The following is a 24,477-nucleotide window of genomic DNA, read 5'->3' as shown; positions in this document are numbered from 1 at the left end:
TGCAAGTCCAAGAAATAATGCGGAGCAGTGCCCGTCGCTAGTACTTCTGGCTTGTGGCCCGGACGGGATGCAAGACAAGATCTTCCAAGAGAGGGCAGCCGTCAGAATCAACGAACTCAGGCTGAAGGGCCTTTGGCTCACATACACGTTTTCTTTTTTAAATGAACAATCACTGGAACAAATAAAGGGTTAATAGGCCAGTCATTGCCCCGCCCTGTGGGAGCCGGAGGGAGCAGGTTTGAAAGTTCCTGTGTGCTGAAGGGAAGGCTGGGGGTGGGGGGCGCTGAATATTTCTGCAAGGCTCCTGCACGGCTCGCTGGCGATGCGGCGGGACGGGCTGGCCCGTGTTCGGCCCGGTTCGGTGCCTGAGAGTTGGCCGTGAGCGATCCCTGCCGCCGCGAGCCCGGTCCAGGCTTTCCCAGCAAGGAATCCAAGGCGAGAACACCGTGTGCTGCCGCTGGGGCCAGGGAGGGACTGAAATCAACTGGGGAGGCGTTATCTACCCCCCACCGCCCCCCCCCCTCCCCCGGGCTGTCACCCAGAAGGGCCTGGGAGCCGAGGTGGGCGAGGGCGAGAGCAGAGTTGGAGAGGTGGCTGCCGCCAGTGGCACGGGGCGTTGAGGCATTTGCTTTCCGTGCCGTTTATCTAGCAGACGACGAGGCGATTTATGCAACAGTATCCTGTTTCAGCACTGCCAAGGCTATGCGAAAACGCGGTCAGGACAGCCTGGCAGGACTTGTGCTGTATGTAGGACTCTTCGGGCACCCCGGGATGCTGCACAGGGCCAAGTACAGCCGTTTTCGGAATGAGTCCATCACGTCCTTGGACGAAAGCAGCCCCGGAGGCTCAGTGGGGAGCAAGGGCTCGGCGCCTCCTCCCTACCCCACCCTGGCACCTCACCTGCCGGCTGAAGATGCCACCTTGGCGTCCCAGGAGAGCCCCACCCCATTGTGCACCTTGATCCCTCGCATGGCCAGCGTGAAGTTGGCCAACCCAGCCACCTTGCTGAGTCTGAAAAACTTTTGCTTGGGTACCAAAGAGGTGCCCCGGCTGAAGCTCCAGGAAAGCCAGGACCCGGCACCCAGCAGCCCAGCTTCCCCTGAAACCAGTCCAAATAGGGCTGGCTCTGCACCTCTGCCGCAACCAGACCTGCTGGGGCACAGGGCAGCTGCCTTAACTCCCGATGCCTGCCCCCTTCCTGGCCCTGGGGAGCCAACCCCAGGGAGCAGGCAGGACAGGCACTTTCTGCAGCACCTGTTGGGGATGGGCATGAACTACTATGTGAGGGTAAGTCTATCTCCCTCTCTATCCCCCTTCTAGGAACTCCTGGGGGAAAGGGGCATCTTCCCTGAGTTATGCAAGGGGCTGCACACCCTGGCTGGGGTCTAGGTTTGGACAAGACATTGTGTAACTGGACCGAGGAGAGGAAGGGACCTGGGCTTACAGGTTTCCCTAGGAATATCTGACTTGTATTGAAGTCAGATAACTTTTGGTTCAAGGATATGAACTTGTGCTAATTTGTAGGTATTTTCCGGGGGTAGGGATAATTTCTGATAGAGACAGGGAGATGGCACCTTCTTGTCCCTACTGGGCGTAGCATCTGCCCAAGAAGAGTCAAGAATTTCAAGTCTGTTTAGTGACTGAGACCTGCTAGGCTCTATCGGCCATTGTATTTCAGTAGAGATTTTTGTGCTAGAGGAATGCATGATGCGTAAGGGACTTGAATTATTTTTATAAATGTAATTCAGCATTTAACAGGCACCTCTCAAAACATGGCTGGATCTCTATGCTTGTGCTAGGAGCCAGTCTTAGGTCTTTGGTGCCGCCCCTTTTTGTCTTTATTGCCTACACTGCGGCAAGTGGGCCTTGTCCATGAGCTGTGTGCAAAACCAGGGTCCTCCCTGGTCTCATATTTGCCCTGGCTCATTCCAGATATGGGTAAAAGAAGAGTAGAAGATTTGGTCCCTGCTCTTCAGGAGTCCACATTTGAGTCCAGGAGACCAACAAATGCATGTGAAATAATAAGAGAATAATGCTCACAATAGGTACCTAGTGTACGGATGCTGAAGGAATACAGAGAAAGGGAAAGGTTGTTGTGGCCTGGGATTCACTCACAAGGGAGACCTTCGGGAGAAGGTGTGTCTTGGAAGAGATATCAGGTCTGGATCTGCAGAAGGGAGGAGATTCCTGGCGGGGCGAGAACGTGAGCAGTCTAAAAGGCAGGTGCAGGTGTCACTGTGGTGGCTGCAGCAGAGGATCATATAACCTGGACTCCATGGAGGTGGGGAATACTGGAGGCTGGTGGGTGACACAGAGTGGCTGACACATAGGTGGTGCTCAAACAAATGTGAGTTGAATAAAGACAAATATAGATCGTGGGTAGCTTGGGGAAGAGCGCGCAGTTGACTGAAGCTCTTAAATGTCAAAGGAGGAGTTTGTAAATACTGCGATGGGTAAACAAGAACCGTCGTTCGGTTTGTAGGCAAACTGTGACTTGATGCAAGTGTTTCCAAAAGGATCTATCTGAATTTATTTGAGATTGATGGAAGCAGGGAAAAAATAAAGATTGGGAGGTCAGTCCGAAAGATACTCTGAGAGTTCAGGTGTGAAGGGATGGGGACATGGATTAAGGTGGAGGTGTGAATAAGGAGATGAGGCCAGAGCCTCTGTGGGAAGCCTCCACAGTCTTGGGTGATTGATCAGATCATTTCACCTCATAATACAAATAGTAGAATAGTGAACATTTATTGAAGAGTGGGTAGATTGGTGAGTTTGTTATTGTTGTTTATGAAGGTTACAGGTGATTATTGAGGAAAGGTTCTGAGGAGTGAAAAATAACTCCAAATTTAAGCCTCAGAATGGGATTAGTGATGTCATTGATAGAAACAGAGTGAGCTGGGAAGGGGGGGGGGTCATGCTAACTTCGCTTTTGACATATTATGTTTAAAGTAATGACATCTAAGTGGTATTAATTTGTAGGTAAGCAGTCATATAAGACTGACACTCAGGTGGGAGGCCTGATCTGAAGGTGTAAATTTGAGAGATAGCCCGATAACTATCATAAATGAACAATTAAGGTCTCAAGGAAGGCCAGATGGTGAATGCTGAAAGGGTTACAGAGAGAGCAAGCTTGAGACAGCATTGGCAAATGGATAAATAAAACCTCTAAGGAAGATAAATTTATGGGACACTCAGTTCTTGCCCTCCCCCTTAGTGACATGGCTCATAATGGACTTCATGTATCTACTAAAAATTCATGTGCACCTTCTCATTTGTCAACCTAAGTGTCTGCCAGGTTCTAGTGGGAAAACGAGAAACTCCAAACCCGTGTTCTCTGCACCTGCCTTCCCATCACCTAGACCTCCTCTACCCTCTTCCTTGCCTTTCCTTCCCTCTTATACTGCCTTCCACTCCCCACACCTACACACCTGTACAATTTTTAATGTGAAAAGAGTTGCTGTGTGATCGGTACCTTCCCTAGGGAGTGTTTCCACTGCATTTTAGATTTTTAATGAGGACATCATCTGTCTTTTCATGGTGATGATAACTGACCCGAGGGAAGACACTGACCCCCCCTGACCCAAATGACCCACACTATGTTGCCAATAGACAGTGACATGAGACACCAGCTATCACTTCTCGTAGGAAGTCAAAATACATGGAAGAGCCTACTTTATTAATTTTTATAGAATCCCAACTTTGAAAGATGGTAGGGACTCAGAAGTTATCATGTTCAATGACTCTATGGGGAAACTAAAGTCCAGAGAAGTGATTTTTTTAAGGCCACACAGGTGAATCAAAAGGAGAGTTAAACTCAAGTCCCCTGTGTGCCATTCTTTGCTCTTTTCAACATAGGTTTCCATCCTGGGTGAGATCCTGTTCCTCAGCATTCTTTTAGATGTGAACCAATTTAAAAAAATGAAATGCCAACATATTAATTTACAGTTAAAAATTATCATACCAAGTGCACCTGAATTGTGATCCTTGTACTCCCATCTGTAGGAAGATGCACATAGGAAGATTTAAATCAAAAGTTGCTTAGTGATGATGGAATCAGAACAGGGAAGTGAGAGAGATTTTTGATGGCTAGTGGACTTAGGGGCAACTTTTGTAGGCAAAAGGTAGCCACGTATTCAACTTCCTCATCCATATCATGTGACTGCTCGTCCCCCTGCCCAAACTTTTTTTTTTTTATTCATTCACTTGTTTATTCAACAAGTATGTATTGTGAACCAACTATGTGATAGGAACTGTTGAGGGCCCTGGGGATATATGAGTGAATAAAAGAGACCAGGTCAGAGCCCCCATGGAACTCACATTCTAGTGAATGGAGATGGGCCCGATTGAATAAATAAGTAAATTTAATATGTCATGTGTAATAAGTGCTAGGGAGAGCGATAAAACAGGGAAAGGAAGAAGACAGTTGCTTGTGTAGAAATGGAAGGTATTGCATTCCTTTTGAGGGAAAATGGCAGAGTTACAGCTACTCTTTGTTTTGTTTTCTGGCATCTTTTATCTTTACAATAGGAACTGTATTTGCCTTCTACTCTAAGTTAGGTTTGACTTTGAGTTAAATATCTTTCCTTAGAGAATTGACTCTTTTTGGTCTTATGATATAGAATCAGTTATGCAGCTGAAAACATTTTATGAATTCTGAGCACCTATGTTTGAGTAACTTTCACTTAAGTTTAGACCTTGAACCCCCTGAAGATCTCTCAAGGAAAGTAGGCCAGCAAACCATTCTTTGAGGTATATCACACCAGAAATGGGACAACCAGACCCCAGTCTGAGCAAAGCAGTGAGGTGAGTACAAGTTTGTTAAATGGTACCAAATAGTGACTTTGTTCTCACCATATGATTAAGGCTCATTTCTTTATGAGATATTCCCAAGTCACTTTATCCATCACCGAACATTCACTTGGAGGTCCCCCATTTGCCCAGCACAGTCTGTGAGGATGGAAAATATACAACATGACTCATCTCTAAAATGAGAGGATTGGTCTGTAGGTCACCCAGGCACTATTTGCTGACTCCAGGGCTCCCTTCTTCATAGGGGAGGTATTTAAAACCTTAGTTCCCTTGCCCATTCCCAACCCCCAAATTACTTATAATTTTGTTGAAAGCCTAAATAAAACAGAGGCAAAGAGCCACCACAGGCCAGTCCAACAGTTCTGACCATAGCTTTCCAAGAGAGGCTCCATCTCCAAATGACAACACCGAGCCCTCAGAAGTACATTCTCTACCCCACACTTTCCAACCTAAGTGAACATAAGACAGAGTTCAAACCATGGTTTGTCTCACTCCAGGGCTCTTCCCCTTCCCACCCTCTCACTGCACCTCAGAGCAAGACAGGCAGACCTGGAAGTTTGTGGAAAGGAGTGTCATAGAAAAAGGACCACACTGGGCAGGACAGCTTTACTATAGGGCCGACCTGTAGACCTTGCCTGGTTGCATTTATTTGCATGATTTCAGTCTCCTCACTTCAACCCATCCTACCCCAACAACTTCCCTATGGCTGCTGTGACAAGTATCACAAACTAAGTGGTTTACACAGCAGAAATTTATTCTCTGGCAATTCTGGAGGCTAGAAGTCTGAAATAAAGGTATTGGCAGGGTCATGCTCTCTTTGAAGGGTCTAGTAGAGGATCCTTCCTTTATTTTTACAGCTTCTGGTGGGGGCCCGCCATCCTTGGCATTTCTTGGCTTTGAGAAGCATCACTCCAATCTCTGCCTTGTCTTCACATGGCTTCCTTGCCTCTGTGACCACATCCAAATTTCCCTCTTCTTATAAAGATACCAGTCATTGGATTCGAGCCCATGCTAATCCAGTATAACCTCATCTTAACTTGATTATATTAACTTCCAAATAAGGTCACATTCATAGATTCTGGGGGTTAAGACTTCAACTTATTTTTGAGGGAGATGTAACTCAAACCATAACAGTCCCCAAGTACATGTATTGCAATGGATTTGCCCCTATAAGTGTTCTTGGGTATTGGGCTCATCAGCTGTGCATGCAAATATGAATTCATTGTTGAGGAATTTTCTTTACTTCCTTTGTAAAGCTCACAGCATATTCTTATCATCCATCCTCCTTTGTCCAATGTTATGGCTTATTACTGAGCCAATAGACTGGTATTGTCTATTGTCTAGACTACATGTAGTCCATGGTACCACAATGCCCCAATATCTTTCACACAGAAGGGCACAGGTATAGGAGTTACAAGATCTGCATTAATGGCTGTGGTGCTAACCAGCTGTGTGACCTTAGGTGAGTCATTTCACCTCTATGGGCCTCATTGCCTCATATTTAAAATAAGAGTTTTGAACAAAATGCTGCCTAAGATCCTGAGACTGCAGGTCTCCTTTCCCAATTGGTCTGAAATCTCCTTCTATTAGGATCTTTTTTGCTTAGAAAATGGATTCAGGACAGTTTCCTAAAGGAAATAAATTTTAACACCTTTGTGTTAATAGAGAGAAGAAATGTTCTTAGCACCCTCTTACTAACACTAAGCTGGCTTCACCAATATAGCAGAAAAGGGTGTCCTGGGCACAGGTGCTCTGTTCTAGAGAGCAGTGTGAAGGGGTCATGTCATGGAAAAGCATCCAAGTGTAGGATTCCAGGGAAGAGTGGGCAGGCCAGGTCAGGCGGCAGGCCAGAGTGAATGGTGGTGACTAGGATCATTGCTCACATGGTATAGTCAGTCAGGCCAGGCCAGGGCTTCATGTCCAACCTGAGGACTATAGGAACAGCAACAGTTAACCCTTCTCGATATTCTCTGGACACAAGTGCTAAGAGAAAAAGGCCCTACCAGACACAGAGAGAGTCTAGTAATCCTAACCTTGAAAGAGGGAGATTTATAACTCTGGGAAACCCCTGAAGAGATAGTCCCATGGTTTATGCAAAATAAAGGCAGACCTGATTGGTGTGGGTCTGGACCCCATAGGTTAACAGAGATGGCTTTCTGCCTCTGCTCATTTCTGTCTTGTCTAAGTTATTGGTGATTGAAAGGGAGGCAATACAGGCAGGAGGAAATACTTCCATCTAAAACTGACAATTTTTCATTGAGGGTGTTATATTTTCCTTCCTGTTTCTTTCTTGGAGTGAATGTAAAAGTAGATTCTGTTAGAATTTAGAAAAATCCTGGTAGATTTGACCTATTGTTCCTGTTATTCCTTTTAAACCCTCACATATCCTTTGATCTGTCCAGTCCTTGCCCACCCTGACCACTGGAGCATTAACTGGAAGAAAGAGGCTTAGAGATCCCAAAGTTCAAAACCTTCATTTTGCAGTTGAGGAAATGGAGACTCAGAAATAAGAAATAACTTGCCAAAGAAGTAACTTGCCCCAAGCCACATGGCTAGTTGTGGAGCCCAGACAAGAACTCCCTGTTCTGTGTACAGCACTTTTTTTTTTTTTTTTTTACCTCCATCTTGCTTCACCTGTCCCCACTCCCTGAACTAAATGTGCTATACCAAATGTCTCTATTGATTAAAATGCTGTGTGTGTGCTTTTTTAAAAAACGACTAGAGGGGCGCCTGGGTGGCGCAGTCGGTTAAGCGTCCGACTTCAGCCAGGTCACGATCTCGCGGTCCATGAGTTCGAGCCCCGCGTCGGGCTCTGGGCTGATGGCTCAGAGCCTGGAGCCTGTTTCCGATTCTGTGTCTCCCTCTCTCTCTGCCCCTCCCCTGTTCATGCTCTGTCTCTCTCTGTCCCAAAAATAAATAAAAACGTTGAAAAAAAAATTAAAAAAAAAAACGACTAGAATGAAAACTTTTTTTTTCTAATAGGAAAATTGTCTTTAAAAAGCAATGAGAAGGGAAAAGCAAGGAAGAGTGACAAGGAGCCCAAAATGCCTTGGTTTTGTCAATTTTTCACCTTTTTTGTATAAGGAGGTCCCTGTGGGTGACAACATGTTGGTGTTGAACTAGGACTTGTCCAATGTGCATGGACTGGCTTCCATTAATTCATCTTCCACAACTTTTGGAGGTCACTTCCCTAATATGGCTTCTCCCTTCACTTGCATTTTCATATTACTCTAAAGCCAATGCCATGTTACCACACAGATTTATTGAACCAAGTCTGTGTCCCAATATGACTGTTCCATCAGAATGGTGATCTAAATGATGCACACAGCTCATGAGGCTAGGCCATTCCAGACTCCCTTCCCTAGTAGCAGGTATATGAGGTACCTGGGATTTCTTCCTCTCTCCTAAAAGATTCAGATTTTGGGGTGTGTGTGTGTGGGGGGGGTGGCAGAAGCAGAATAAGAGGGGTCTGGTCAGATTTGTGTTGAAGCATCAAGATTGTGGTCACCAAAAGATGCAGGCCTTAGTGTTGCCCACAAGTGACCATTACATGAAAAGATTATATCTGAAACAGGAGAGTTTAGCAAGCAGGTATTTGGAAAAGTCAGGAAGCCTCTGGGAACTTGATTTTTGACTGAGAACATTAGTTGAAATCATATGAAATTTATTGATATCATAGCCATGATGACAAATAAGTATAAATTTGTAACCATAAACTCAGGTGTGTACAAGAAATGTCATTGAAAATGATATATTTTAAAAATCGCATGAAATCTGACACCAAGCCCTTTCTTGCTTGGCTGGAAATAATTTCAGTTTCGGTCATAATTCTTCCCCCAACCTGTCACCAAGATCACATAATGAATCGGGGGGCTTATTTTGCACCCCTAAATGAAGAAATGCCTCTGACCTTTGGTTCATTGTTTAGGATATTGAGAGTCTCCTAAAGACAAGAGGCACTCCTGTGTCTAGATCTCCATGTACACACCAGAGTCCTTACCCATTCTGAGAGCCCCTTGCTGAGAATCCAGCCTCCCTGGCCGCCCCTCCAGCCATTCCCCTTGGTAAGCCTTCCACTTCCTTGAAGTCTCTCCAGAATGCAGCTTGAGGGTCCATAATGCTCTGAGACCCACTAGTATGAATACCCACCCTCCTCCCATCACTGCCCCCAAAGGACAGGGATGACAGATGGCTTTAAGCAAGTGAATGGGAAATCCAGAAGCAACCAGCAACCAAAGGGAGTGCTGATGGAGGGAGGGCACGGCAGAAGGGCACTAAAGGAAAGCACAGCCCACCTGTAGAGGTGGGCAAACTGGAGTGAAGTTTAAAGAACTGCTTCCATTTGTCACGGTCAGATACTGGCAGCCAAGGGTTCTGATGGGAAATGAAGCTGAAGGTTCTTGGGAGGAGTTAGAAATTAATATTACATGTGGGAGGCTGATGGGATTGAGGCACAGAGGGGAGGGAGGGGGGAGAGAGAGAGGGGAGGAGAAAAATGCATAGTACAGGTAGTGTCCTACCCAGGAAAGAATCTAGAACGCAGAGCTCATAAACCAACAGTTTAATGACATGTTTTGTTTAGTCAAATTGTGGTTTTTTTTGTGATTAGTTGCCAAAATTTTAAAAATTCTATATTAAACTCTGGATATCTGGCTTCTCAGAAGAGCTGGCAGCCTTGGGCCAGCCATCCCACTGTCAGCAGATGGCCAGAGGGGGCCAAGGAGCCACAGTCTCACCCGGTTTCACTCACCTATGTCACCTGTCTGCCCCCGAGGGTGACTGGACTTGCATACCTACCTGGGGCATCCAAATGGAAAAATGCTTGTAAACCCTTTGTCTTTCATTTTCCAATTTGGAATATCTGGGTGAAAGGCTGAGAATGTCTTCTTCTTGGACAACACACCAGGACTTCTCTATGTAATGGGACAGAGTCCTGGGGCTGGGTGAGCACACGAGAGATGCCTTGCCATCCCAATGAACAGAGCCTTTGCCCGTCCTAACCAAGTTGCAGAGTTTAAAGATAGCAGATACCCAGGCCTGGTACAGGCCGTCCCTATTTTATGAAGACGTTGTGGGTCAAAAGTTAGTTTGTATATCAGTTCTTTGGGACAATGAATTTTTCCAGAGACATAACATTAAAAGCTGATAAGCTTTCTCCTATGGTGAGGGAGAGGATTAAATGAAAAAACATATATAAAAAGCTTAGTACAGAGACCTCCACATAGGTCCCATGTGGAGTGGTGGAGAAAGAACTTTCAAAGGGCCAAGAACACTTTTGGGCAAAAATGAATTGAAATGGACTAAATGTGACTTTGGCAGTTTACCGTGTCCCTTGGCATCCTTTCTCCTGGCTGGCAGTGCCTCCCTGGAGGACCTTCCTTCCTTAAGTCTTTCCTGTGGTGCTCACCAGGGCAGGCCTGTCTGTCTCTCCTCTCTACGGTTGCCTGCTGGTCGGCTTCCCTCCTCCCTCAGGGCAGCAGAGTGAAAACCTGCATTTTGGAAAGATGTCTGTTTACTTATTGTTAGTATTTCCCCAGATTTCCCAAGGGCCACTGATATCAGTTAAAAGAAAATACTTGTTAAAAATGCAGATTCCCATGCCCATCCTGAAGTTACTGGATCAGAATCTCTGAGGCTGGGGCCCAGAAACCTACATTTTTAACACACTCACTATGTGAATCTGTAGCACAGAAAGTTTGAAAACCTCTGTTGAGTCCATTTGGTGCAGCGGTTTTCAGCTGTGGATAATTTTGCCCCTCAGGGGACACTTGGCAATGCCTGGTGACATTTTTAGTTGTCACTACTGGTGAGGAGGTGGATGCTGCTAGGCTTTAGTGAATAGAGGCCAGGCATGCAGCTACACATCCTTCAGGGCACCAGACAGTCCCCACCATAAAAAAATTCTCAGGCTCAATTGATTGGTGGTACTGAGGCTGAGAAGCTCTGAGGTGGTGAAGAACATGACCCTGGGATGTGCATTGGGAGGTAATAGGGAATGGAAGAATAAACAGTTGATCAGTCGTTTAGCTTTTGACAAATCTAACCTAAGATACTTCTAATTTTCTCAAGTTTTCTTCTTTCTCCTTTTTGAATTGCACAAATTCTCTAAAAGTTATAGGTAACTTCTTCACCGCCACTCATCCAATACACCTATGGCTTCCACATCAGGATCTCAAGGGGTGGGAATGAGAGGGGCAGGTCAGCCATGGATCAGATATGTTGCAGCAGACTCAACCCTGACTCAAGTGCTCTCTGGGCTAAATGGCATTTACAGGCTAGTATGGTATCTAACCATGGTATCCTCACAGTATTGGTACCTTCATATTTCCACAGGGAAATGCATGAGCAGTTTTAACAAGTAACTTACCAGTAAATTGTAAGAACAGAGCCTGTCTCAGAGTTGGAAATTTCCTTTAGTTAGAGGGGAAGAAGTTCCAGAAAGCAAGCAACTTGAGGAAAAAGACTGTGTGCTATAAGGACAACCCCAGAAATTGGATTTTTTTCCTCAATATCATCAGATAATAATTTATATGAATCATTCATTAGGAAATGGTGAAATATATAATTCAGACAATTTTTCTTAACCCAGTGACAACTTCAGGTCCTTGGAAGGCACTGCCCCTCCTCTCTTCTCCTCTCAGCATGGCGCCTTTAACTCTGGACTCAGGACTCAGACTGATACTTTGACTACAAAGTTCTATTTCACAGTGAGTTAAGCTATCCAAGGTCACCGGACTCATGAGAATAGAGCATGGACTAAAATTCAAGTCTCCTGACTCCCAGGTCAGTTTCTTTTCATGACCATGATGAGTAAGGCATAATTCTTGCATGAGGAGGTTACAGTATGAAAAGGGAGCAAAGATGTCCACACACATTACTGTAACGCAAGGCAATGCATAATACATGACACCAAAGTGATCCAAGTAAAGCATGTGGGATGTCATGGAGGAAAAGGGATGATAATTAGAGAAGACTGCAGAATGAAGTAGGCATCTTAACTGAATCTTGAGAAATAGGTAGAGTTTCCATGGGCAGAGATGCAGGAAGAGCATTTTAGGCAAAGAGAATGACAAGAGTGAAGGCATGGAGGTGGGAAAACAGAGGACATGTTTGGGGAATGGTGAGTGATTTGACTTGGTTGGACAGTGTGTGAGATATATGTAGGATATCAGTGGGAAAATAAGATAGACTGAAGCTATAACAATCTTGTATAGTATACGAAAAGTTGGGTTTCCAACAGAAAACCATTGAATTTTTTTTTTAGTAGCCTAAGGATAAACTCAGAACTTTGACAAATTCAGTGCTATGTTTTAGAGAGATCATATGGGCTGCAGTGCTCAGAGAGGATCCAAGAAGAGGGAGACTGGGGAAAGGGAGGCCCAGGAAGAAGCAGGGTGGGAGCAGAGGCAGTGGCAGGGGAATGAGGGCAGATGTGAGACCCATTACAGGAAGAAGAGGAGAGGCAGGGTTTGGGGGTAAAGGGTGAGTTTGGGGGTAAAGGGTGAGTTCCATTCTGCATGTGATGCATTCAAGATGGCCTCAAAGCATCCAAGTGGAAATCTCCAACCAAAAATAGAATAGTTAGGAGTGAGGAGAAATCATTTTTGTTGCTGTTGTCATAAAGGCTTAAGGAATGGACAAGCCTACCAAAGGGAGAGTGCAGATAAGAGAGGGCTTTGGGATACAGCATTTACATATTGTGTGGAGAGGGAGGAAGAGAAGACATTGGTGACAGAACTAGCAGAGCGAGGAGCAGGATGGAGAGAGGACAAGGTCATCTAGGGAGAGGTGGGGAGAGTTTTGAGGAAAAAGATGTTGGACAACACAGTGTCCAAATCTGTGAAGTATTCACAGAATCTATGAAGGAATATAAGAACTGAAAGAGCCACAGGTTTGGCCTTTTATTTTCTTACTCCCTTCTCCACTAAGATATTCAATTCAACTATTGCAGACCAAAGACACCACTGGATACTCCACAACTGCACTCTCTCCTCTTGCCCTCTCAGTGAATGGCATCTCCCAGTTGTCCAAGCCAGAAGTCCGAGGCATTTCTACATCACTCACTGTCACACTCCACACAGCCTTCAGTTATCAAGCCCTGTCAATCCCATCTTTATAAAATTTCTCATACACATCCATCTGCCCCCATCCCCATTGCAATTTCTAAGGTGAGGACTAGAGTAGGTAGCATTTTAAAACTTATTGACCAGCTTCTTATGGAACTACAATTTCATGAAACATGCTTTGTGAAACGCTGCTCTTACAGCTTTCAGTTGAAACTAGGAGATGAATGATACAAGGTGGAAAATGATATATACGTGTAGAAAATAGTTTGATGCATCAGCGTAATGAACTCGAGGAGGTGGAGACAGCTTCTAGCTGGGTGGTCAGGGAGGTCATCTTCCAGGAGAGATGGCATTTCAGATGGTCCCTACAGATTGGATAGAAGTTTAACCACAGGGAATATATAAAAATAAGGGGTATTCCAGATGGAGGGGACATAGATAAGAAAATAGAGATCAGCAGCGATTTTAGTTTAGTTAGAGTAGAGGCTGCTTGGGAAAGCTGGGTGGATAATACTAAGATTTGAGCCAGCTTATAACACTTAAATATCAGGCTGAAGAGTTTGAGCAGAGGCATGGGATTTATTTTTGCTAGAGAAGGGAGTGACTGGAAGCGAGGGAAGCCCTTTCAAAGGCTATTACAGCAACTAGAGGGAGTGAAGTAAAGAAACATTGGTGGCGATATTATGGAAGACAATTTTGATGCTGAAGGCAAAGAAGGAGGCCAAAATGCATCCCAACCTGCTTGAAGTTTTGAGGTTGAAGACCTGGCCGGTGTGAGGGGAGATAACCTCTTTAAAAGACACAGAGGACCACAGGAGGAGAAGCAGTGTTGAGAGGGAAGGCAGGAGGTTCAATTTCCCACACATTGAGTCTGACGTCACAGAAAGTCATCTAGACAAGAGGGAGGTGTCCAGCAGTCAGGCAGGGTTGGGGAGAGTTCAGGCGTGGTGTGCACTTTGTGGGTCAAGCCAAGCAATTAGCCATCCTGATCTGATAACCATGCCATTAAGAAAGATATTTCAGGTGATTTCCAAGGGTGGAAAGAATGGAGTGTTTCCTAATATTATATAGTAGAAAGCCTCTTCTCTGATGGAAATGTTTCACCTGTACTTTTGATGTTTCAATGAAATGCATGTAAATGTACATTTGTGGTATAGAGTCAAGGCCTTTTCTCCCAGTTTTATAGATACAATAATTAAATACCCCTTTCATTGTTCTTGTATAAATTCTACCCATAGTTCTTCATTTACATTCCTTTCAGTGTCTTTGAAGTGATATAAACTGTTAGAGAGATCTTCAAAGCAGACTGAGTGCAGAACATTTCATTTTTAAAATCTTTTAGAGTTGTTTTATCCACATGTAGTTTAGTTTTATTTTTTTTAAAGCAACTTGCCTTCATAAAATCTTCTCAAAACTTGTGACTTAATTTTCATAGAAATAACTATATTTTTTAAAAGTTTATTTATTTTGAGAGAAACAGAGACAGCATGAGTGGGGGAGAGGCAGAGAGAGAGAGAGAGAGAGAGAGAGAGAGAGAGAGAGAATCCCAAGCAAGATCTGTGCTGCCAGTGCAGAGCCCAATATGGGGCTCAAACCCACGAACAGTGAGATCGTGACTTGAGTTGAAACCAAGAGTTGGACTCTTAACAGACTGAGCCATCCAGGCACCCCAGAAATAACTATGTTTTTAAAAAAATATAAACTCATATATTTTCAGTTTATTTATTATCTATTTAAATGATGTGATGTCAATAGCAAATTACAACTGCTGTATACAGGTGAGGCTCAAACACACCTGGGGTCTCAGGGAGTCTACAGTCCAAATTGAAGCTGCAAGAAGATGTAGCATATCTGTGGGCTGTGGCAAGTTGCTTGAGTGGCAGCCAGTTAGCAGAGTTTTATTGTAGTATTGTGTGCTAACAATTCAGCATCTTGGTTTGTTGATACGTCTCGGGATACATTTCCAATTTTTGTCATCACGACGAGCATGTTTTACATTCTACTTTTTTTTTCCTACTAAACTTGACAACACCATCTTGCCCTTGAAGAGCAGACAGCATTTAACGAATACTGTTGTACTTAACTCTCCAAATGGGAGAGTGTGTATATATCAGGGAAAATGATATATAGAGAGTGTCCCAAGGCAAACTAGAAGATAAAAAAACACAGCTAGAAATTCAGCAGGTATTCTGACTGCCCCTGCAGAATCCTATCCAAGATCCTGTTTTCAGGAGATGAAATGGAATCAGTAACTAGAAGACTATCTTTGGGGATGGAAGTTTAAATTAAGAAACTCATCTATGGCCTAAACCTTTCTCTTTATAAAGAAAATAAAGAACATGTGAGGTTTGAGTTACTCACACTGGTGTCAACGTTATTGCCAGCTTACAACTCAGTGAAGACCCCTGTTCTTTGTTTTTAATTTTTTTTTTCAACGTTTTTATTTTTTTTTATTTTTGGGACAGAGAGAGACAGAGCATGAACGGGGGAGGGGCAGAGAGAGAGGGAGACACAGAATCGGAAACAGGCTCCAGGCTCTGAGCCATCAGCCCAGAGCCCGACGTGGGGCTCGAACTCACGGACCGCGAGATCGTGACCTGGCTGAAGTCGGAGGCTTAACCGACTGCACCACCCAGGCGCCCCTGTTCTTTGTTTTTAATAACAGTCTGCATTTTATAGGGTGCCCTTTGTATCTCCATAGCATTTTGGAAGTATGAACAAATAGAATAAAGTTTGTTACAAGGGCAGATGTCATTTGTTCTCTGTAGCTTTTGTTTTCATTTAAAAAGTACATATCTTTCTCAGGTGCAGTAACACTCACTATTGGAAATACGCCCTAGCAAAAAGGTGCTCTACTCACCACAATGGATATGTCTCAACTCTTATTTACCCAGCATTTCTGGGGATGCAAAGGCCACATGATCCCGTGATCCCGTGAATGAGATTGTTCTCTGATTTGTATTGTTTTTAATTACAATAAGGGTAGTGCCTTGGGGGATAGAAGAGAAACCACATGCTTAGAGAACAGTTAACACTCAACAATAAGAAAATAAACAACCCAGTGTAAAAAACAGGCAAAAAATCTGAATAAACACTTATTGTATAAGCATGAATTTGCTTGATCTTTGTCCCAGGTTCCTGGCATGTCTATTCTAAGACTTCTGTAATTTCTCAAATGATAGAACTATCTTCATTAGTCATGAACCCATCTTCAAGCACACCAGAGTTTATGCTAATGAGGTGACACATGGTGGGCCCCTAGAGCTTCAGGATGGGGGCTGCTCATGCCAGAAAGATCAATCATGTGGTCACAGGGTTGGGGCTTTGAGCCACGTGATATCAGTCCATTCTTCAGAGAAGGGAAGTTGTAGGAGGGGGGCTGGAGAGTGAGTTCAATTACACAGCCAATTATTCAATCAGTTGTGCTCACAGAGTGAAGCCCCAATAAAAACTTTAAACACTGAGGCTCAGTAGAGCTTCCTGGTTGGTAAACACATCGATGTGCCAAGAGGGTAACATGCCCTAATTTCACTAGAAGAAGCCACAGAATCTCTGTGGTGGATATACTCCCAAAACCCTCCCCTATGTGTCTCTTCACTTGGCTGGTCCTGATCTGTATTGTTTATAATAAAATGGTAATTAGGGGTGCCTGCATGGCTCAGTTGGTTAGCATTCAACTCTTGATTTTGGCTCTGGTCATGATTCCAAGGTTGTGGGATCAAGCCTCGCATCGGGCTCTGTGCTGAGCATGGAGTCTGCTTAAGATATTCTCTCTCTCTCTCTGTGTGTCCCTCTCCCCCACTTTCTCTCTCTCTCTCTCAAATAAATAAATAAATAAATAAATAAATTTTAATACAGTAAGGAGGAAGAGTAATGAGGACTAACTTTTCTGAACTTTTTGTTTAATCTAATTTTTCTTTATTGTATTTTCTGAAGTGTCAAAGGTAATACATACTTATTTTGGTAAAAATTCAAATATTGCAGAAGGCAGAAGGTGAATGTCCCTTTTCTAGGGTAATTACCAGTATTGACAGTATGTTTTTGTATTCTTTAAGAATTCTTCTTAAGCATTGCATATTTAAAATTAATTTATTATTATTATTTTTTGAAGTTTATTTATTTACTTAGAGAGAGAGACTGAGAGAGAGAGGGAGAGAGATGGAAAGGGGAAGAGAGAGGGGGAGAGAGAGAGAATCCTAAGCAGGCTCCACACCACCAGCACAGAGCCTGCTGCAGGGCTCGAATCCACAAACCCTGAGATCATGACCTGAGCCAAAATCTAGAGTTGGATGCTTAACCTACTGAGCCACCCAGGTGCCCCAAGCATTGCATATTTATATATACATATAAACATACTTGTTGATGCAGGTGAAGATTATAGTATGCACACTGTTGTGCAATGTGCTTTTTCCCCTCTGACTGGTAGACAGGGGCACCTTCACACATCACTAAGTGCTGATCCCGTGGGAACAGCATAGTGTCCCAGAGAAATGGCCACACTTCTGGCCACTCTTCTGTTGAGAGACAATTCTCTGACTTCCTGACCCTGGGAAGAGAACTTCATATTTGCTATGCTATTTCAACTTGCTGTCTTCTGTTCCTCAGCTGCTCTCCTCACTGGTACAAAGCTGGAGGTGGGGGCTCCCAGTACAAAGGGTCCTGGTCCTTAATCTAGGAGTGCGCTCTTCCACTTCTTATGTAGCTGGAGATGCTAGCATCCATCAAGACAGACCATTTCCCCAGCAAAGTAGGAGGGTTTTAAGTAAGATTAGCTACCCTGTCACAACTCACCCCAATATATGGGTGCATATCTATAAAGGTAAGCATGCATATTGTTTTAGAAAGCAAAGCCTATGGTTTTGTCTGATGTATTTCTCTTAGATGATAACATTGGAATTAAATAAATTCTGGTGTATATCTTTTAATTTATTTTAATGTTTATTTATTTATTTATTTATTTGAGAGAGAGAGAGAGAGAGAGAGAGCAGGGGAGGGGCAGAGAGAAAGGGATACATAGAATCTGAAGCAGGCTCCAGGCTCTGAGCTGTCAGCACACAGCCAGATGTGGACTCAAACCCATGAACAATGAGATCATGACCTGAGCCGAAGTCAGCCACTTAACCAACCGAACCACCCAGACACCCATGGTGTGCATCTTTTACTGACATTATAGTGAGCCAATGAGCTTATTTAAGGCTAGAAACGTTATTCTTTTAGGGTCTTTATGTCTTGTTCACCATTCAACTTCAACTCAGCTTCTAGAAGTTGAACTAGTTGTATGTGATGTCCCTTGAACAGATGAAAGAAGGTGCCAACTGTGGAGGAATATCCCCTGGCAGGCAGGGTCTGCTTTCTCCTGCCCATGGAACTGGAACTGAGTGACTTTGCTGGAGAGCACTAAGCCTGGTACTTTAGCCAGGGAAGGAGCCTTCAGGGGATGGAGGGAGTACCTGACCAGAGGCTCATCTATTTTGGTGCTGGTTTTCTTTTGGTTTCTGAAATGATGTTAAAGATACTTATTCTGGCTAAATGAAGATATACTTGGAAAGACTTTTTGATTTGAAAAGAAAATATCTTGGAAGTCTTGAAAGTTTGGAATAAATGTTTAAAACTTTTCAGAGTACCTCTGACTGCACCTCCCCCCGCCACCCCCCGACTCCCCAACATATGCATCATGGATAGACAGCTCATGGGAGCCAACACATGGCTGTCTACATAATGCTGGACTCTCAGGACACGTCTAAGTTATTTCAAGTATCTCTTCTTAATCCCTTTAAATACAGAGACGAGTTTTTAAAAAAATATGTTAACCCATCTGGAGTAGCTATAAGCTGTTCACTCAAAAACAAAGAAACCTTTATTCAACAGCAGATCTTACATTCTTCATCTTTTATGATGAGCCGTAACAAGTTGCAAAATTCTGTGGAAATGAAGGCTGAGATTGCAAGCACTGTGTCACCGTGCCTAGTCCAGTGGTAGGAATGATTTGTGGACAGAATGTGTATAGTGTGCACAGAGAGCAAGAAAGATGACTGAGGAGTGGGGGAGCGAGCCATGTGGCAAACTCCAACATGGAGCAAAGGAAAGGGATTCTGGCCAGGGATGTGTGGCAAACTTCCAAGTCTCCCTTTGTAAAATATAAGAATCTGATTTCCTAAGGAGGCTATTACCTGAGAAAAGAAGGAGGAAGAGGGGGCGGGGGAGGGGAGGGAGTGGAGGGAGAAGGTACTGGAAGGATGATGATGTAGGATGTGGGTGTGGCTGTGGGAGGCCCTTGGGTCTTGATAGGGCACGAGGATTGATCCCAGAGGACTCCAGGAAGCATAATGTGCACACTCACGGGTCATATTTTTTTTTATGATTTATACCCTGCTGACTTCCTGAAAGGTTCTGAGGTGGCTCACCTGCTAGTGAGTTAATGCTTCCTACACACACTGAGCAACCCTGTGGGAGGGAAAGGACAGAAAGTCTGTGAGTCATCGCCCAACTGTTCAAGTGAGTTAAGAGGGGGGCTGTTTCTTCTGAATGAGGTGCCCACAGACACTGTCAACACCCACCAATAGGAGTCCTGATACAGTCAACTCATTTAGTTGACATCACCAGGAAATCATTGACTTTTTCAGATAACTGAAGCTTCTCCCTTTAGAAGTCAGTCTTCTAGGGGCTCCTGGGTGGCGCAGTCGGTTAAGCGTCCGACTTCAGCCAGGTCACGATCTCGCGGTCCGTGAGTTCAGCCCCACGTCGGGCTCTGGGCTGATGGCTCAGAGCCTGGAGCCTGTTTCCGATTCTGTGTCTCTCTCTCTCTCTGCCCCTCCCCCGTTCATGCTCTGTCTCTCTCTGTCCCAAAAATAATAAATAAACGTTAAAAAAAAAATTAAAAAAAAAAAAGAAGTCAGTCTTCTAAAACTTAAAATACTTTATGTGGAAAACTCTGCATAATGAAGATTATATGCCCCTTTCTCTTCAGAGATGGTTGATAACTCAATGAAAAAAAAATTTTTTGAGAGGAAATGCCAGATTTTTTCCTCTAGATCTATGTTTTATTTTTTTTTTTATTATGGTTTTATTGGGATATAATTTGCATACCATAAAACTAACACTTTAGGTGTACAATTCAGTGTTTTTTAATATAGCCACAGAATTGTGAGACAATAACAACTATCAGGTTTTATAATATGTTTATCACTCCAAAAAGAAGCCAGGTACCTGTAAGCTCCCTATTCCTGCACTCCAGCCCCTGGCAACCATGAATCTATTTTCTGTCCCAATGGATTTGCCTACTTTTGATATTTCCTATAAATGGAATCACATAATAGGTGGTCCTTTGTGTCTGGCGTCCTTTACTTAGCAAAGTATTTTCAAAATTCTTCCATGTTGTAGCATGTGTCGGCATTGCATCCCTTTTTATGGCTGAATAATTTCCCATTGTATGAATACACCACATTTTTGTTGATCCATTCATCAATTGATAGACATTTGGGTTGTTTTCACTTTTTGGTTATTATGAATAATGCTGCCATGAGCATTCATGCATAAGTTTTTGTGTGGACATGTGTTTTCAACTTTCTTGGGTCTATGCCTATGAGTGGGTACAGATTGGAATATAACTTCTTTTTTCTTCTGATGGAAATGGTCCATTCTAACAGTCATGGGACTATGACTTCTCGGCCTTTTGGCCAAGATCAAGTGTAACAGTCACGGGGCTGTTCTGGGACCCAGGACATACCCACAGGAGCTAATAACTGTGATGAGCTGGTTGCCCCTGCACACTGTGTCTCCAAATGGCTGAGCTTCTTGAATTTATATGTCCATATATCCACAATTTTTCAGATTCCTTGTGTCCAGCCAGCTGGCACTGTTTGCTCTTGACAGGGAGCCTGTCTTTAGGAGACTCCCAACATTTCAGTTTGAGTTTCTGGCCTCCTGAGAGGATGACCTGTTAACACTGTATCTGAATCAAGAGCAAATGGGCTCTGAATGAAGGACTGAAATGCTCTCCTAAGAGAAAAAGACAAGCATAAGCTTTAGTCTTTGACTTAAATTTTTTAAATGCTTATTTATTTATTTTGAGAAAGACAGAGTGTGCATGTGTGTGCACTGCGCACACAGAAGTGAGGGAGGGGCAGAGAGAAAGAGAGAGAGAGGGAGAGAGAGAGAATCACAAGCAGGCTCTACACTGTCAATGCTGAGCCAGACACAGGGCTCAATCTCACAAACCATGAGATCAAGACCTGAGCTGAGATCAAGATTCAGACACTTAAATGACTGAGACACCCAGGCTCCCCTGACCTAATTTTAAAAAATCTCTTTGGTCACTTGCTTCTGTATTCTTAGCCATGTTTAGGACGTTTGACATTGTCAAGTGGGACACTTCCATTTAAGGTGTTATTTATAAACTACATTCATATAATAGGGATTAAAATGTTACTTTCCTGGTACATAGGAAAATCTGCTGAAGAACTACTGAACTGATTCTAGTCTAAAACCTGTTCACAGAGCTATCACTTGGTCGGAAGTGAACTGCAGAGGAACCCTGACTCCTCAAATGCCATCTGCACAGCATGGGTTAAAAGGCCTCTGTATCTCTTAGGATTAGGTTATCACAAAGGCTCAAATAACTGGGGTTTAAACAAGACAGAGGCTTTCTTTTTCACTCATGTTAAAAAGTCCATAGGTAGGTAGGTCAAGGCCACATAGTGGTCCCACAGTCATCAATAACTCAGACTCTTTCCATCTTTCTGTTTGGCCTCCTTAGCACACGCCTTCCATCCTCAGGCTCACTCAAGGTTGTGGCATGGGAGCATTTTCCAGGCAGTAGGAAGAAGGAAGAGCAAAGACAAAAATGGGGCACCTCCTAGCTGTGTTATAAGTAGTTTTCCTTGAAGTCCTACCTGATGACATCCTTTTATATCTCCCTGGTTTCCTGCCTTCACAGGAAGCTGGGTAATGGTGGTTTTGACGCTGGGCACATTGGGGGTTCTATTAGCAAGGAAGAAAGGAGGAAAGAGAAAAGGGGGAGAGAATATAGGTAGGCAACCCAGAGTCTCTGCCTGCGTTGAGGACATGCCTCCTAGGAGCTCATGTTTTAGATGGTTGAGACAAAGGCAGATCACCACACATTGTTCTACTCAAAGCTGTGCAGAGTTTTACATCAGCTCCTCCCTGGACCGTTTCAAAGTTTGTAGGTTCAGACTGTTGAAAAGGAGGGTTGTTGGTAATGGTTGAATTGTGCATCCAGCTCTTCAGTGGGAGCATCAGAGGACATTCTGGAGGATGTGGGATTTCAGAAGAATGTTAAAGGAAATGATGCTATGAACAGAGACCCTCTTCAGGTACTATGGGAATGGGTGGCCTAGAGCCATCTGCATGGTATCACCTACTCTTCTTGGTTCCCATTTGTGTAGTCGTGAATGCCATTGGTCAGGGGTATTTAGGGCAATAGTTGGAAGTTTGAAATGTAGTTAGTGGCTAGGGAAGAAGAGAAACTTCTTGATTTCCATGAGAATTTCAAACCTGAACTAGACTCCTCATTATTGGCTCTAACCACTTGACTTTCCCTGCCCCTCGAATCTTCACATTCCTATCCTTTGGATTGTTAAATTGAACTATATATCCTTGTAGAAAGTCATTACTTTTTTTTTTTTTAAGATTTTATTTTTACATATTCTCTACACCTGACATGAGGCTCAAACTCATAACCCCAAGATCAAGAGTCGCACTCTACTGACTGAGCTAGTCAGGCACCCCATAGAAAGTCATTACTTAATGTAATAACCAATAGTACTAATAATCCACCTCGTGCTAATGGGCTAATGGGCTTAAAGGAAAATAGAGATCTTCCTTGCACTTTTTTCTTTCTCTTCAGCTAAAGATGCTGAGATTTTTTTTTTTAAAAAGAGTACAAGCTATAAAATCAGCATTGAATTGAATCTGAATTTCTATTTGAGTTTCTTTCTGAAGGTGTGACTTTTCTAAAGGCATTATTTGAGTTTAGTTCAAAAATCTATGTTAGAATTTGTTGGGAACTTGATGTGTGTGATAGAGCTAACAGATTTGCAAATTTTTATACCTGTTTAGAGTTTTGTAATGTTGCATGACCTTATTCAAGTCTTTTAAATGCTTTGAAAATAAGGGGATGGGGCAAATATTTTTTTCCAGTGCAAAGGTTTTGTGAGTCTAGGGCTTTGTTTTTGTAAAAAGATTGACTTTTATTAGGTCATCCCTTTTTAGCCCTCATCATGATGCCCCTTAGATTTAATTCTGAAGCAAGCCTACAGTTAACTAAAGTCATAGGCTTGTGCTGTCCATCCTAACAGTGTTTCCATTTATACAAACATAGGCTCAGTCTTGAGGGGTTATAAGAATATTTAAGAATCCCCAAATAGTATCCAGACATATGAAAAGGGCAAATGTGTCTTCCAACTTTTGAAAGCTGTTTGATTCCGGCACTTGGGAGAATCTGACTCATTATTATAATAACTTATTTGAATCAGGACTTACACATTTCACGGATAGTCTCCGCTTCTGTTTCCCCGGGGGCTGCGATCTTGCATCCTTTTCCGCTCTCCTGTTATTGTCACCCTTTCTATCATATGAGCATGCGCAAGTCTGTCCCATTTTTTAAATAACTTCCTCTCCATAGCTTATCTTTCCTCTGTTGTTAAAATAAAAAGTTCTCGAAGCAAAAATAAAAACAAAGCATTATGCTTTCTGGTTTACTCCTCCCCTCTATATCACCCTCTCAATCCCCTGCTCGCTGCCCTCTACTCCTCTACTCTACTGATAATGACCAACAGAAGGCAACAATTAAAGCCAACAGTGTGCAAATTCCAGTAGACATTTTCCAGCCTCTTAACCTATTGGTCATCTTCACTGCCCTGAATTCGCTTAACAGTCTCTTTCTCCAAGAAACTCTGTGTGTCCTTGACTTCTCCCATATCATACTCATCTGGTTCTCCTTATACGTTTCCAACTTTTGTTTTGTGTCTTTAGTGGACTCTACTCTGCCTGCCCTTTAAATGCTGAGTGACAGCAGATAAGCCACTTAATTTTTTATCCATTGAAAAGTAGAGGGGTTTGAATGGATAATCTCTAAATTTCCTTAAACTCTTATATCCTTTTAGTCATATTATCAGGAGTCAGAATTCACTGGCTTGAGCTACAGAAAACCCTTGTGTTTCAAGTAAAAAGAAGTGTAATGAGAGATGATTAACATTTGGGCTGCAATTCTGGAAAGGCATATTGTTGGCGGCTGCTTCTTTTTCAGAGACATCATAAAAGCTGAAAACTAGTACGACGTCATTCAGCAGTTTATCATCATGTGGGAGACTGACTAATGGGAGTTGTGGTTTCAGCATAGCAGAACAACTGGCCATTCATGGAGGACTTGAGTGCTGTGACTTAGAGGAAAAGGATAGTATGAATGAGGTTCTTTGGCCACCATGGCCTCCAAACATGACCACACACCAGGCATGGTTATAATCCTAGAGAGCCAGAAAGACTAAAACCACCATATACAAATACTCCTGCTGGGGACATCATATTTGACTAAGTATGACAACTGATGACAAAAACGTTGGCCTTTTCCAGTAATACCTAATTA

The 24,477-nt window shown here is 43.4% G+C and overlaps 1 protein-coding gene across 1 annotated transcript in view; it reads left to right on the top strand.

Moving 5' to 3' along the window:
* The first annotated feature begins 243 nt into the window (after nt 1–243).
* The window catches only part of SHC4 (SHC adaptor protein 4), a 128,816-nt gene continuing 104,582 nt past the window's right edge, over nt 244–24,477 (top strand). The window contains exon 1 of the mRNA XM_040492640.1: nt 244–1,287. Coding sequence (XP_040348574.1) covers nt 703–1,287 — 585 coding nt within the window. The 5' untranslated portion in view covers nt 244–702. The remainder of the gene's footprint in view (nt 1,288–24,477) is intronic.

This window comes from Herpailurus yagouaroundi, unplaced genomic scaffold, assembly GCF_014898765.1.
Source record: "Herpailurus yagouaroundi ecotype Mexico unplaced genomic scaffold, PumYag 184, whole genome shotgun sequence".
Classification (NCBI taxonomy): Eukaryota; Metazoa; Chordata; class Mammalia; order Carnivora; family Felidae; genus Herpailurus; species Herpailurus yagouaroundi.
The sequence above is the reverse complement of the archived record's forward strand: the minus strand, read 5'-3'. Positions and strand labels throughout refer to the sequence as shown.